At 42.4% G+C, this 16,539-nt stretch overlaps 1 protein-coding gene across 1 annotated transcript in view; it reads right to left on the reverse strand.

Annotated features, from left to right (window-relative positions):
- Positions 1-7,580: 7,580 nt before the first annotated feature.
- Positions 7,581-16,539, reverse strand: part of LOC128709604 (serine/threonine-protein kinase ULK1) — a 29,093-nt gene continuing 20,134 nt past the window's right edge. The window contains exons 3-15 of the mRNA XM_053804610.1: positions 11,579-11,666; positions 11,065-11,190; positions 10,912-10,985; positions 10,654-10,814; positions 10,435-10,574; positions 10,075-10,353; positions 9,266-9,410; positions 9,039-9,180; positions 8,485-8,967; positions 8,150-8,420; positions 7,932-8,068; positions 7,726-7,861; positions 7,581-7,657 (exon numbers count right to left, since the gene is read on the reverse strand). Coding sequence (XP_053660585.1) covers positions 7,581-7,657; positions 7,726-7,861; positions 7,932-8,068; positions 8,150-8,420; positions 8,485-8,967; positions 9,039-9,180; positions 9,266-9,410; positions 10,075-10,353; positions 10,435-10,574; positions 10,654-10,814; positions 10,912-10,985; positions 11,065-11,190; positions 11,579-11,666 — 2,259 coding nt within the window. The remainder of the gene's footprint in view (positions 7,658-7,725; positions 7,862-7,931; positions 8,069-8,149; positions 8,421-8,484; positions 8,968-9,038; positions 9,181-9,265; positions 9,411-10,074; positions 10,354-10,434; positions 10,575-10,653; positions 10,815-10,911; positions 10,986-11,064; positions 11,191-11,578; positions 11,667-16,539) is intronic.

Below are 16,539 nucleotides of genomic sequence, written 5' to 3' on the forward strand. Positions count from 1 at the left end.
ACGCATTCCACGCGCAGTACGGTACGGTGCAGAATGATGACTGTTTGGTTCGAGGTCCCCCGACGTCATTCTTCCGATGAATTCCGCCACTGTCACTGCGTGGCGTTGCTCCAGCGTGATGTGGTTTGCGCAACGAAATCTAACACACGCCTCTAAGCGCTGGGGCTTCGGGCCCGCGGAACGATGATAACCTATGTGGAGACGAGCACACCACACACACACACACACGCACACACTTCCTCTGTGTATGTCTTTTGTCTTGCCGTTATATTATTTGATTCCGGCGAACGCGTGTTTTTTGTTGATAAGAGTTTTCCAATATAAAAGGGGTTGCGTACGCAGCAGAATCGAATCAGTCCCGTACCCGGCGATGTCGAGTGCGGTAATGTTATTGATGGAAAGACAACCACCGTACTGTACACTACACCACCTCCTAATCACATTGACACATTGACAGTGCACGATAACGGCAACCGTATGCCATGTCCTATGGTTGGGAGTTCTTTTTTTCCTATTTAGGGGTGATGTTATTGATAGCAGTGAGACGAGCTGTTGATCGTGTTTCACACTTGTTTTGCAAAGAAAACCTCCCCATTAGGATCTGTACCGCATGCCGATGTCATGTGTAGGCTGGTTTGCAATAAAACATCCCGGAACACACACTTTTAAACACACAGCCAAGATGTCCTGCGGACGGAGTGCACGGTGTTCGCATAGATTAGGGCGCTGGGAATCCTAATTCACCTTTGACACGTTACACGTTTGCATGCGCATCGAAATGTGATCCTGACACATTCAGCTGACGCATCGCAAAACACACTACTATAATTCGCGTACAAACCAACACCGAACGACACCGATATAGACATGATCACGAGAAGAAGAACAGAAACCGATGGGTTCCACACTGTTGTCTGCCCGGTGATGATTCCACCGGCGACCCACTTTTCCAGCTTGCGATGCTTATGATAAGAGAACTCGCAAAGAACTAACGCGAACCTTCGCGGAAATACGACCGAATCCATCTGTTCGAGCATCTAAAGAATAGCCACCATTCTAATCGAGTGCGCCGATTGTCAGAAAGGGACGGGGAATGTTTTTGTTTCTCTGTCCTATGTCTTTCCCATTCGCTCAAGCGTTTGTAAGCCTTTTGCCTGCCATAAGCATGCTGCGATCATACCACGATCAAAGCGAAATACGACAAAACGAGATAGCTAATTCCCCCTTGGGAGTCTGCCAGAAAGAAACGAAGAAAGAGAGAAAGGGAGAGAGAGAGTCTTGCAGCACGCTTGCGGGAGCAATGTACAGGGTTCGCTAAAACAGTTTACAAATATCCTTCGTATTTATTACTCGCTAACGTATTTAGGGGCTGTGAACTTTTATTTATATTTTTTTCTTTATCAAGGAAAGGTTTTTGGAAGTATTTCAGTATTACATGAAAATAGGATCAAATATGCAATTTCGTTCTTTTTATGTATTTTTAATACATCAACCACGGTCATACCGTCAACACGGCTTTCCAACAGACTTTGGAGGCTTTAAAAAAAAAACAAAACCGCTTTGTAACTTACATTTCCTTTAGAAATAAGAACACTATCGTCAACCAATTGTAAGTCCCACACACAAAAATGGACGGAAGCAACCATAAAGATCGATCTACCTTTGTTCCACAAAGAGCCCTGTCGGAAAATGGCAAACGCAAATCCGTTTCTTTCTTTCCCAGCGGCCGCGACCACTCTGAACGGAACCGCGTCAACCCGAAACGTGGACGGCACGGTTTCTGTTACCCACTTTTTGACGACCAGACGAAATAAACAGTAAACCATGCAAAGTAAACAACACCCGATCCTGGGCTCGACGTAAACACTTTGAAGGCACATTGGAGACGGTGTGTTTCTTTAGCGATAAAGTTCTGCGTAAATGGGATAGCCGCGGCCTGGCAGTTGGTTAAATACGGCTTCGCGCACCGAAAGTGAACCCAGAACGTTTCGAAGGCTCACAAAGACTCGGTGTGGCTTGCCGCGAACCAGCGAACGCACTCTCGTCTCCAATGGTGGGGCGCTTAGTCAAGCTGTTCACAGTATTGCATGATGCATGCATGTACAGTAAGAATGTATTTTTTTTACTGCTGAGAACTGCGTTTATTATCGTAACCAGTTTAAAGCAACAATTGATTGTTTTTTTAAAACAATGCCAATATTTTAGAAGAAAAGCTTTGATTCTTTTACCGAGTGATTATCAGCACGATCAGGGGTGTCAAACTCATCAACGAATGTTTCGGAAATTAAATGATCTGAGTAAGAAATAACTTTAGCCAGAGCAAATGTACTGCCTTTTATTGATTCTAGCTATAGCTTTAACTATTTTAACTTTACGCACGCGTGTTTAAAACAATAGATTAGCTTTCAGACAGTGAAGACAGTGGAATAGGTTCTTTGCGTCTTCTTCTTAATCATTGTTTAAAAGAACGTGTTTTTTATGTTTTCATTCATGCCTTCGTTCATTGCATTATAATTCTAATCATATAATTCAATAATTATAATTCAATTTCTAACCACATAATTGTTTTAAGATTTGTACTTGCGCTTAAAATGTTGTACGTTGATATTAGTCTTTGGATAACGTACTTCATTCTAGCTCCAATTGAGTTTTATATCAAGTTAATACATCGTCTCTATGGGCGAATTTAGTTGTAACTTTCGCGAACCGGCCACTAGCCAAACAAAACCGCCCGGATACACCAGTAACAACAGAACTTCTTGGGAAAAGCTACCACCATCCATCAAAAGACAGCCTGCGCGGCAATTCACGGAATATAATAAGACAATGCGCTTCGTTGTATTCAGGAAACACCGTTCAGCACACAAACACACGTTCGTCTACCAGGAAATTCGACACACATTCAGCCTGTGATGATGCGAAAAGACTGCTCCTTGGATTGAACCAGTGCTATTGCGATTTACTCACAGAGTTATTTGTGGAGCTATTCCACAATGAAGAAATAGATAGCCTCAACACTCTTAAGATTCCTAATAAGAATCGTTGACTGTCGCAACGTTGCAAAAGTATTTAAGTAATTATACTAAATTAAATGAGTTCTACCCCATCACAATCTCCTTTCGCAGTTTCGTATGCTTCGCCAAACTATTCTTTAGCTTTAACTTTAAGGACGGCACCGGTCTTCACAGTACAGAACCGGTCCAAAACCCCAACCCGATCAATACCTCGTACGCAGGTTTGCTATCCAGCTACGGGTAAATAATGGCAAAAAAAAGCCAGAAATGGGTGTCCTAGATCTCTTGAGGTTGTTTTGCCGCTAAAGAAGATCCTAAAATCCTTGATAAAGAAATATCCTTTACTTTATGTTTATGTTTCCTGGCTATTTTTCTTATTCTTTTTTCTTTTGCCTATCTTTGATCCTATTGTACGTTCCTCGGATTTTCATGGTAGGAAATCTCACAATTACTGATGGTCGGAGAGCTTGTAGCCTTGTAGGTTAGGGGTTTTGTAGGATATCATATATTTTATTGGTATGGATATTATAGCACTGTGTATCATGGAATTAGTGTTACTTTGTGTTCGTGGTATAAACACTGATCATATCCGGGAAAGCAGTCCTTACTCGTGGGTAGTTGAACGCAGACTGGCTGATGTACGCAACTGATTGCACTGAAGCCTTGCAGGACGGGGAGCTGAAATCAGGGCATTGCTGCTCGGATGGCTATTGATACGCTGGTGAATTTCCTGCGGAGACGCTGTGTTGTTGCTGTTGGCTCTGATGCCGTGTGTTATAGTTGTTGTGTGGTAGTGTTTGTGGCCAGTTCGCCACAATTTTTTTAAGGGTTTTTTACAAGATTCAAGAGTAGCTGCTGAATCATCTTTCTGAGCCGTGTGATATGTGAACACAGGCGATTTTGGGGAATTCCAATAAAAGCAGTTGCCAGAATTACCAAGTCGCAGATTCCACTGGTATTAAAAGCACACTTGCTCAGCAGCAACGTTCTGAAAATGATTGTAATGTTGAGGTTAAACCGGTACTGTTAAACCACGTAGTGCTCATCTCCGTAACGCTGCCAAAATGTACATCAAAAACTGAGAAAAAAGAGAGTTTCGGTTTTCTCGTCTTATAATACTGTCCTTGAGAACGGACGATGCATTTGGGAAGCATGGCATGTTCTTTTTGCATTCAGGAAGTGCTGTTCGAAGTTGGTTAGTTGGATGATCAGTTTCTCGTCAGAGACACAATTCTTGACGCCGCTGCCAGAAGAAGAATATCCATCCTCGCATTAACCTTTTTGCAACAACTGACGAAAAGTCATCATCACGTGTAGTTAAAACTGACCTCAATAACAATTCAGAATAAGTACATGGCACATACCAAGTGACGCATACTTCATGATGTTCATTTAAATTCGAACTTATCGATCACGGTGTGCCAGTTGTGTTGGATGTTTTTAGAGAAAATGTTTCAGAAGTGGATACCAAATCGTTGCAGCCCCTCCAGTTTCATGAAAGATGATGTAATGAGGAACTAAATCCAAAGAGAACAACTGTTCTAGATTTTTTTAAATAATCTGTACATGTGCGTCACCTTCAGAAGGATCTGTTTGTGTTCTCTGTGCTAATATTGTTTACACCTGAGACTTCGGGTGAATGTATGGCCCAACGTAACGCCCAACTTTTCTGGATTCTTTCTCTAACTCGTTTTTTATAAAAATCTAAAATAGGATCACAAGTTTTGCACAACTTGCGTTAAAGCTCTAGTACGTTCGGAATATTAAAAACGTGTATGACGCACACTCTTCGCCTTAAAATGGTGCTTCCTTTCAGAGCAAACCAACTGTTTGAGCCGAAGCATCATATTATATTTTTGAAAACTACTTACATGTTGTTTCCCTTCAGCCACAGATTGTTACCTTGCCGGGAAGAGTACACAGATTGAAGCTGCTTCAATATTTACCCAACACGGCAGTAACATCTCCCTGTGCACCAGTTGGGGTACGCACAAAACTGTATGAAAACGGCACTCGGATTCGATTGTCGGCTTATTATCAATCCAGGGACAGTAACAGCTCGCAGTAGACACTCACTTTTTCGGAGGACAGTTTTGAACCTCGACATTTTGCACTTGACATTTTTATGTGAACTTTCTGTACGCTCGAGACAAAAACGTTGTTACGCATGCCTGATCATTCTTGAACTCATGTCTAAGAGTATTTGCAAGCGCAAGGAATCGTAAACAGAGCTTGCTTTGATGCGGTACAATTTTGTTCCATATTCGAAAGGGAAATCCACCATATCGTACCATATCGTAACTTTAAACCGAATTAAATGAATCTTATTATCTTCATCATGAAGATTCATGAATCTCTGAAGATTCGTAATTAAATTCTGACTGAATCTCTCACTACTCCTTCGCATGCGATGTTGCCGCATGTTTTTGTACGGATTTGCCAGCCACATTTTTGGTATAAGAAAAACTGACCTTTACGACTTAGCCGTTCTCAATGAAATGAAAAGAAAAAAACAGGCAGTAGTCTGCATTTTTAGTTTGGTTATAGAATTTTATTATTTTATCCATTTTCACATACTTGCTTTTTTGCTTACATTTCTCGTAACATTCTCCGGCTGGCTGACGATAATAGACGAGAAACTTTGTCAAGTTCTGTACCTCAACTTTCTCTCACAGTATTAGACTAGGGAACTGTTGCTCTATGGTGCGCAGCAGCTGTATGTGGGTGTTTTTTCCCTTTTTGTATCTTGTTGATATACATATACCTCAACATCACCCGAATGCCGATCAAAATGGCCTTAACCCTAATTAGATGTTTGCTTATGGAGTTGCTGTTACGGTTTAAACAGTAAACGCTGGTCATACATTTTCTGACATTAGCTGCGAACAATTGTTTGTTCCTTTTGTATTTTGCTGTTTCTATTGTCATACCAGCCGACGGATAACATATGCATAAAGGTATTCAGTATGCCATCGTATGTAATTTAGCGTTGTACAGCTCTTCTTAGTCGAATCCGGTTTCACTCAGAACCGCCGACTAGTCAGCATTGTAGACGCTGAGGATGTTGCACGTATTGTGTCGTTTCTTTACGAAGCAATTGTTAGGCTTATTACAGCATTATCATCATCATTCCTTTTCTTGTCGTAATTTAAACGAGTTAAAGATTTTTTTGTACTACGATACTTTGTCTTGTACAAGCATCACCGGGATTCCTGTTGATAACAAACAGAAATAGGCAGGGAAAGCTTTGAATACACAAGCACATATCCAGCAAATGTTAAACACTGTCTTCCCAACCCTTACTACTCTTATTTCTCTCTATTGAATCTCAATGTCATACACTCGATTTTGTTTGTTTCAGAATTTCATCTCAGCTCATTATCAGCTTACAATATAATACACTTGTCTTAATCGCATTTTGATGATATAGCAATAAAACAAAGAAGTGTGACGAACAAAAAAAAAACGACTTTCCAATATTACTGCGGCTTACGGCAATGGAACGCGATCGAAAACGATCGGTACGCAAATGTGATGCAAAAGCAAGTGCTGTACAGCGAACAAGCGTTTCCGATCGTACGACAATCACGACCGGACGAGTCATCAACAGTTTCTTTTCATTGTGTCAATAGTGCGTCATGAGGGGATTTTACTTAACGCTTCCCTTCCATGAAAATATATCCTTTCAGCAATATTGCATGCACCCCGATATCTAAACTTTTACAGCTTGTTTTATTTGATATTAATCTTTGCTATCTCGTCTTCAAACTTATTCGCATACTTAACGCCCTTTTTGGAGTTTCCAAGAGAAATAAAAAATGTCCAGTTCCGGATGGTTTTCCTTTAATTCCACGCACTGCTGCATGGGAAAGCGTATTGGACTGACAGGGCGGGTGTTTACATGTTTTACGTACGTGGTTATTGGAGAAAAATCACGTTCATTATTATTTACATAATCTTGCTGACTGCTGCGCAGCATTTGCGGTTTCGTTTTCGTTTAGACTCACGTAGCTATCTTCTACCGAACGTCGCCCGACAATGTTGTTGTACGAACGATGGGTTCCCTCTTAAGGACTTATTCTTGCTCGTTTCCTTTTGCTATACGTTTCGAAAACGCTTTACTGTTATTTACAATACACTACACTGCTGAATTTGCACATAATACACACATTTCGATCGTTTAGTTGCATCTATCTTGCTTCTGTTGGCTTTCATCAAATTAATCTGAAACATAATCTGTTTTTTTTTTCGATTGCTCAAAATATAAGCCATCCCGGACCCATTTTGTGTGGTAGAGTTGGGAAGGTTCCATTACCGGTGAATATTCATTACCAATGTAAGTTTTGGTATGTTGTTTGCAAACCAGTATGTTGTATATGTTGGCATGTAATCACCTGATTGCGAATAATTCCCATTCAATGGGATTCAACTTATCTGAATATTTGTATCCAGCAGTTCTTAAAGCAAAATAAAAACGAATCACAAAAAGAACAATCATGTTATCCGAGAATAAGGTATCCGTTGTTAACAGTACACGTTGGTCACACACTACTCACGAGGGAGTATTCAGGATAGCTCATCAGTGGTGTAGATGTAGCCTTGTCCTTTCAGGATATAAAGCCGTTTTTCGACCGCTTCTTTATCTACAAAAATGTAATGCGTTGAAGGGATTAGTATAAATTCGCTAGAGTAAAGTTGTAGCAAAACTTACAGTTCGAGAGCAATATCTTATCCTGCGGATGTTTGGATTTCTGCGCTAACCAGTGGAGTAAAATTTGGGCCGATTGGTAGCGCGGGAAACATTCGGCAGGTTTGTTGAATAGCTCATCCACCGCTGCCATTTGACACTGTGAAAAGTTAAGGATGAAATGTGAAAAGTTTTCGGAATAGAAACATAAAAATATAATTCACTCCTACCATCTGTAGTGCGAATTCGAAGATTATCTTGTCAGCTGTAATATTGCTAGCATTAGCTCTCTGCAGCAGTCCGGCACTATTCAGTTTTTTCGATTCAATCAATGTCGAACGATACTTGGCGTGCATGGTTGTCAACACTGTAATTACAGAGATTAGAACTTTTAACCATACTTCATCGGATGGCGTTGTTTTGGTACTTGTTTGGAGCTTAATCGTACCGTTTTTCACACTGTTGGAAGGCTTTAGATTGCCGGCACGTATTTGTGCCGAAGCTAGATTCATTCCGGCGGACAGCAGATGGAGCGCTCGCACCAACAGCACCAAGCGTTCCGCACGCTTGCAATGTTCTGGTTGATGAGGAGGTACCGGTTGTGCATCGGCTAGCATCATTGAAGATAACGGTGCACATCGAGAATCGGCCACTTCCAATATGCAGTCCGTCAGCGCAACGACAAAGTTCAGCTTGGCCAGCGTTTCGTTATGATCCCGCTGAAAAAATGCGGAAAATAGTTACTATTTGCTCGAAATACATTCCTCACACCGAAACCCTTACATCCAGCAACGTTTCCGCATGGAGCTCAGGTGCGTGGAAATTGATCGGATGATCATCGATGGTGTGATCGTCCAAATAGCTCTGAAGTCCTCCGACGGCGCCCAGCTCCGGCAGCGTGAAGGCTCGGCCTGTCAGTGGATGACCGTGATGATAGTGTTGGTTGTTGTTCTCCATGCCTCCCATCAGCGTGGTAGGGCTGCCCAGTGCAGGCAGCTTCGAGAGTGCATTGTTCATCACCGGTGAGCTAGTACCGGAACGGCGCAATGGAGAATGATGCGAACCCGGACTTACGGTCCAGCAACTCGGTGGTGGTGGCGTTTCCGACAGCGAACCACCGGATGTCGATCTTCGGCGACCGCATGAAGGTGGCGTCCCGATGGCGAACTGTACGGCCGGTGGTGAAATCGATCTGATATCACAGTTGCTACCTCGATTCTCCGACCGTTTCATATTGATAGGCTCTGATCGAGGTATTGAATTGTTCTGTAATAGTAAGAAAAGTAAAGTTCGTTTAATAGGTTGCACTTTTATATCTTCAAGAATTTCACGTTCACCTTTGGAGGTGTTTGCGCCTGAGGACGAGACGCTTTTCTTGCAGCCGTTGGGACGGGTTTCGGTTCTGAGATCGGTAACGTGCTGGGTCGAGGAGGACTCGCCTGAGCTTGGGACATCGGTTGAGGCACTCGAGTTGGTTTGCTGGATGAATGGCATGAGAGAAAAGTGCATACGCGTATTTAGTGACACGTGAGCCATGAATGGTAAAGATTTCTTTTGTTTTTACCTCTTGTCATAGCTACCACCATGGCCGGGATCGACCGGAATATTGTTCGGAACTAGGACAAAATCATCCGACTCTTCCGGACTACTGTTGGATGTATTGTTTGCACTAATCGTTGCCACACTGTCGTCAATTTCAGCGATCGGCACTGGAGAGAGTAAACACGAAAATACAAACAAGACATTAGCACATCGCAATGTAAACCTTTCTCACATACTCTATCACACTAAAGTTTATGTAAAACGACAAATTAATTATCTTTTTCGTCTGTGCAAAGTAATAGTTACTTGAAGTAAATCAAATACCTATCCGTCGAATGATGATCGCGCTGCTGTCAACGGGAAATGATGGTACTGAAAATTTACAACTACCATCATATGGGGAGAAAACTGTTTCCCTCGCACATTAAAACCATCGAATGAAACCACAAATATTGAAGGGTAATACGAATTCTGACCACACAAACCAGTGCAGCACAGATGCAGCGGTACGGGTGTAGAGCACTTGCAATGGATAAGTGCAGTGGCTATTTTTGAACATGAATCCGGTTGGCTTCTGTTCTAACCGTCTGACCAATATACACAATACCGTGAAGCATAAAGAAAGACAAGTTTGTGGTTGGACCAAGAGACGCGCGTGAAAGGTAATTCATTCATGAAATCTTAACATGAGAGAATGAGATCAATGAGACGATCTTTCGCCTTTAGTGAGTTATTTTTGTGGAGCACACAGTCGCGCAAGGGCTAAACATTTGAAATGTTGGGAACAGTTTGGCAACTATTCCTTTTTTTTCTGTTGCATCTCTGTCTTACCGTTATTATTTTCGACCGTTTGCTTCTTTGCGAGCTCTTGCAAGTGGTGTTGCTTTTGCTGTTGCATTTGCTGCTGCTTTTGCTGTTGAGCATGGTGCTGATGGTCGTGATGTTGCGCCGTCTGCTGACTCGGTTGATTTTGCTGGTGATGATGGTGATGGTGGTGAAGTTTCTGCTGATGCTGTTGGAGTGTAATTGGTGCTGTTTTCTGATGTGGACTGCTGACCTTACCCGTCGCTCCAAACGGAGCCATGTTCGATCCGGGTGGTTGCGTGGGATCTGCATTGGGGATGAGACAAAAAGAAACGTGTTAAAACGATTAATCCGATGGGGGTTTAGTCCTGTTTTCGTTCCACTAACCGTTTTGACCTTGCGGTGTTTCGGCACGCTGCAGGAAGGGATGATTGAAAAAGGTGTCAAAGTTCATGCGCTCCTTAGCATTGCGCCTCAGCAGCCCCATGAGTAAGTCTGTTAGCTCCTTGGAAGTACCAGATGGAATCCTTGGAAAGAGTGATAGCATAGAACATTTTAATCAAAACCACATTACATAGGGGCGTGGGTGGTACGCTGCGGACATACTTTGGGGCCAGATTGGCGTTTCTTTCGTAGAACATTTTTAGCTCCTGGGGCGTGTGGGCTTGGAATGGTGCTTTCCCGGTGAGACACTGGAACACGATGGTACCCAGCGACCAGAGATCGGCCTTGGCATCGTACTGCAGCGACATGATCACTTCAGGAGCCTGAGAGTAAAGAGTGCAAACGGGCGTTATTAAATTCGTTTCTTTCTTCCGTATCCACCGGTCTATCGGTCGTGGTTGGTTGCGGACAGCCACTTACCATATACATCGGTGAGCCGCACAGGGTTGCTGCCATATTTCCATCCTGTAGAAACCGGGCGAACCCAAAGTCGGCTGAAAGTGACCACAGAGATAGTAGTTAGATAAAGTTTGCTTTATACGAATCTGGCACTGCACACACAAAACACCGTACCTATCTTGAGCGTAATCTTCGACGGTAAGGGTAAACCTTTTCCGCAGCTATGAGAAAGAAGAATATTTTGCGGTTTTAAATCTCGATGCACCACGTCAGCTTGGTACAGGGCCTTCATAGCGTTTGCTGGAAAGAATAGAAAGTCTACGTCAGTATGGAACACATCCCAAACACACCCATGCTTCCCGGTACATGCAATGCATTCGGGGGTTACAAAATCATTAAAGCCGTTTAAACTTGATTACTTTTTCTAAACCTTTGAATGGAATGCGAATCCTCTGGAGATCGTTATATTTTTACGTCCCTACCATAAAGAACATTAAGTGGTTTGTAACGATGTATTTACACCTGTGCACGTGGCTCATAAAATGGCGGCTGGATATCGCAGCGTGCGGGCTAGAAGTTTATCTACAATGCAGTCTACGAACCCGTGCGCCTTGTAATCTTGCATGCTAGTTTAATGGTTAGGTTCATTCCTTTCAAAAGGACGTGATTTACCCGCACCACCACTTACCCAGTTGACCGAGGAACAATCGTATGGTGTCTTCGCTGAGTGTTCCTTTTACCGCCAGATAGTCTGCCAGATCACCTCCATTACAATACTGGAAATGAGAAGGAAATATGAGAGGTATTTAGCTTTACGATTGGTCAATAACAATTGCTTAAAATATCAGAATTTGTGAAAGATTATTTTATGAAAAATTTATTATAAAAAATGACATTAATTATCCCTCTTTTCTAGAGGATATCGACTTCATTTATCTTTTCTCTTATCAAATTGTCTTTTCAGCTTCTATTGTTGTTCAATTGTTTTTCATAACTTAGGTAATTATTTTATGTATTTAATTTGTTTTTTTTTGTTAAAAATATGCCAATTATGAAGTTTTATTACTAACATTTACTCATAATAATATTTTCGAGTTTTAAAAGGGTTTGAAATTAAATATCCGTTCCAAAGTAAAAAAAAAGTATTCTATAGCAAGCCAGGAGAACATATTTCATTTATTAAACATACTTTTCAGTGCCAATGGTTGGCTACCTATTAGCAGAGGTGTTGCGAAAGTAAATTATAATCGCCCAAAAATGTCAGAACCTGAAGCTCTTATATATTCTTAGATACTAACAACACTAACGACGCTCATTTGTCTTCTATATCCACGTTCATATCGTCCAGACGAGCTCTCCAACCAACGTGTTCCTACTGTTTAACGCAGATTCGAGCCCACCACCCCAAACAAGGGAATGAATTATTTTCTCCTCCCTCCAGAGAAAGTGGACAAAAATGAGAATTTACGAAGATTACGATCATCGGTCCGGTGGTAAAGACTAAATCGTCCTACCCTTCATCGAATCGGGCCCAGCACCACCATTGCGCTCTTCACACTTTCACCCTAAAGTGTTTCCACAGCCACACTTTGTAGGGATCCTGAAAGTCCTCGCACGCTTTCACCCGTACACCAATTGATTTCCACTTCTGTTGAAGGATCTGCCGTGAGCGGATGGTTGCAACATACTTTAGCCCCCGCCGTTCGCGCTTGTTCGGATCGCACAATGGACTTTAGACAGTTAGCCCGTCCGTTCCCAGCGTGCACGGGACGAGGTTTTATGAAGTGCATCGGTACAACTTCCGGTCTCAACTAACCATTCTGCGTCCCGGTGCCGGCAAATAATAGCGAGCATAAAGACAGCTTGTCCTTAAACCCGGTAAATTCGAGGGCTTGGCAGTATTTCCCCCAACCATCGTATCCAAAATGCTGTCCAGCACACCGTGCGTACAGCACAGACCTCCGACCCGGGGGTTTTTGTGCATGGTCTAATTAAACAAACATCTGTCAGGGATTCTGGCGGTAAGCGCACTGGGGGAGTGGCGGAAACAGTCCCCAGCATTCGTTTTCGGGAGGTTCTGCCATTCGATGCCTAACCACCGGGAAGGGTTCGTCCGACGACTCCTGTGAAAGGACACACATCAAGCGAAGGTGTCGGTCGGTGTCTGAGACTATCGATTGAAAAATGTATGAACACTGGTGGGACTGGCAAAAATCATAACTCGCTGCGCTCCCGCAAATGATGCTACATATTGGGACATGTCAGAACAATTGGTCGCGTTTTGCAATCGAAGGAGAGGGGAGAGAACAATCGTACACATATATGCCACAGCCCGGCAGTGCTTATGTCCTTCGGGAATCGATGGTGCTAATGATAAATATTGGAAAAGGTTGAAACTGTTCACATATCGGTGGCAATTATGGCTTTTTGCTCTCGATTGAAACAGACTGGTGTGCGGAAGCTGGATGATGGTACGATACGATCAAACACTCCATATGGGCTGAAGTAGTTGAATGGGCAGTGGAAAATTTAAAGCTACACCTTAGATATTCCAAAATCAATTAGACATTTCTTCGTAGTGTGATGGGTGTGAGTATAATAAACAGTTTGTTATACTTCACTGTAAAGATCTCTGTAAACACTCTTCCGTTACCCATCTCTTGAAGTGAAACATTGCTTAATTATTAGTAAAGGGCTTTAAATATTTACGCTAATTAATAGCCCATGCGCATTCAAAGGTCGAAGCACGAAGTCGTGTTGTTTTTATGTTGCCCATGTCATGGTTGCGATTAAATGCAGAATAAAAACAAATTCACTCTTCAATTCCACAAAAAAACCAGCCAAAAAGCAGCAGATCTTCTGCTGATGGTAAAATAATGACTTATGAGCGTGGAAAATGGCGCCCTGTATGTTAATCCGTCCCTCAGCAGGATGTGCCATTCAACCGTCAAAAGTGAGCTACATTCACGGTACAGTTCAAATGTCATACTGCTTGATACATGAGCAAATTTTGTGTTTTTTGTTAGATGGCTGCCTCCCATCGTTATGGGTGTGTAGTCCCTTCTCCAAAAAGGGACAATGGGAAAGATCGTTCAAACGTTCCGCCATAAAAAGGGACCACCCATTGTGCTAAAATACGCAACACCACTTTGGCGGCTTTGGAGTTCTGATTTCAAATAAACTGCATTCTACACACACACACACGTGCGCACATTTGACAACTCTTGAACTGATGAACAATTGGAAAGGAATGTGCAGTTCACTCTCGCTGCAAAACACCAAGAACCACCTCGGACCGGGAACCCTCCACGTAATGTGGCTGAATGTAAACGTACCATTATCGGTATAATTTCCACCAGTTCCTGTACCCTTTTGCATTCCTTCGTTGGACCTTCGTTCCACGGGCAAGTTCACGGTCAGATTGGGTTACGGAGGCATCGCATTAAAACTAATTGAAACGACCACCCGAACTCATTAGCGAAAAGCGGTATGGGGTGTGTTCAACCATTCTGCAGGACGGTTGCATGCAAGCGGACACCCTTCTGCGCTACCAACGCACGGAAAGTTGGCATAGGGGAAAAGAACACGATTGTGAATTCTCCTGCTACTGGGTCCCTTCGCCTATAGAGAGTTTGATGATGGTGACAATTCTTTATTTCCGCGCAACACTCTATAGATCCCACGAGAGTTCCGTATGGTCGTCGGTTGACTGTCAACTGCTTCACGCGAGCGCACAGCAAGTTGACACCTTGCGTCAAATTCTTCCAATTCAGCTAATTATCCTCAAAAAAATTATCTTGCTGTTGTTCATAAGGTCCTCCAAAACATTAATTCTTCGTTTGCAAGAATCGAACCTCAATTTATGATAGCACTCGTCCAAGTTTACCCCGGAGTTCTTTCCCAGAACACCAAAAAAAAGACGAATTTTGAAGATTCAACTTTGCCGTCGATACCGAACAGGAACTGAGCTGTCCAACTCCAGCCGAGACAGAAACAAAAACACATCCGTTCCTTTTTGTCGTGAAGTTTTATATTTTGCATACAGTGTAAAGTTGTTCTTCCGCCATTGCTTGGTGGGGTTGTCTGAATGTCTGCATGACTGGAACACAACAATCATAAATCGTGAGCCAATCTAAAGATGCTAAGAATTCAAACGAGGGCGGAACGTTAGTTTGAGTTCTTCCACGCTCAGACACGCTCTTTTGGTTTAGGATAACTACCTACACATTGATTCTACTCATATCCTTTGCCAGGCGAACGAAGTTTTATCCGTGTTTTGCCATTAAAATCCAATGATTGAAATAATGATAATGGAATGATGCAATTTAATTAAGTCGAAATGCACCACTTTTATTGTGCAATGAACGATCTTTATTGCACACTATTTATGGGACATTTAGTACAAAAATTTGCTTACTCGTTGCCGTTAAGGGTTAAAAAAAAACGCCGACTGTATCACAAATGCTGGAATAAAAACCAGACTTAAAGACAACCCCCCCATCCACCCCCACCTTAAATACGTTTCCGGAAATCTAACAGGATGGCAAACAAACAACGATCCCTTTTCCGTGTGGCCATTGTTTTCACACGGAACATAGCTAAACTTGTTCTAGGCGTCAAGGCCAAACTAGGAATAGTTTGAAGGACGGGAACAGAGCAACCGGCAAACCGGAACCGGGGGGTAAACCTCCAAGTCCAAAAGACCTAAGTCTAAGTCCAAAATACAGTGGTTACCGATTGGGAGTCGGAATAGTTGCAACCGAGCTACGCCGGAACGATATTTCTTGTGCAAATTGATTTTCTCTCTCCTCCTCAATCGATCAGTGCCGGGAAGCAGAACCTTCGTGAAGCCGGATATGGCCCGTGGGACGATAGACTTCGAATGCGACGTCAATATTTTATGCAATAGCGACACAAACACAAACGCAATGCCGAATAACTAAAGTTTTCCCCCTTTTCACACTTTATTTTCCCAACAAAACCAACAGCCTCAGAGGTGGTGCGGCTGATAGAGAGGAGGAAGAGGAAGTAGATAGAACGCAGAAAAAAATAGCAAATATACTGGATATTCGTTATCGTGATTCTCCCTCTGTTCGAGTTCGAAGATGAGCAATCGAAAACAGTGCGGAAAATTGTGAATGTACCAGACAAAGGAGATGAGCAAAAAGAGAGTGAGAACCCCACTGGCTATAAAATGCAGCCGAATTAATGCCCGGACATAATTGAATGATCATCCGATATCCGTGGTCAGCTCATACAATTAACGTTTGGAAATGTTGATGTTAAGAGTAAAATATTTTATCCCCAACAATCTGAATTAAATGCATGAATCGGAATGAATCTTTGAGCAGAATGCATGAATCTGAATCAAACATTCATGAATCCTTCATAAATTCATTTTAATTCCGCTTAAGGCCTCCAAGGAGTGTGATCCGCTTCGAGGATTCATGAATCTTTTGAGAATCGACTCCTCACTAAAGATTCATATGAATGACACTTCCCAACAGATTAATAAAGCATAACACTACTAACAACGTTAAAATAAGCGATTTAACTATATTTATGTAACGATCTTCAATATTATACAGAATATTAAGACTCTTTCTTCATCTTATTATCTTATATCTTATTATGATGCGTACAGAGAAA

The sequence above is a fragment of the Anopheles marshallii genome, chromosome 2 (assembly GCF_943734725.1).
Source record: "Anopheles marshallii chromosome 2, idAnoMarsDA_429_01, whole genome shotgun sequence".
Lineage (NCBI taxonomy): Eukaryota > Metazoa > Arthropoda > Insecta > Diptera > Culicidae > Anopheles > Anopheles marshallii.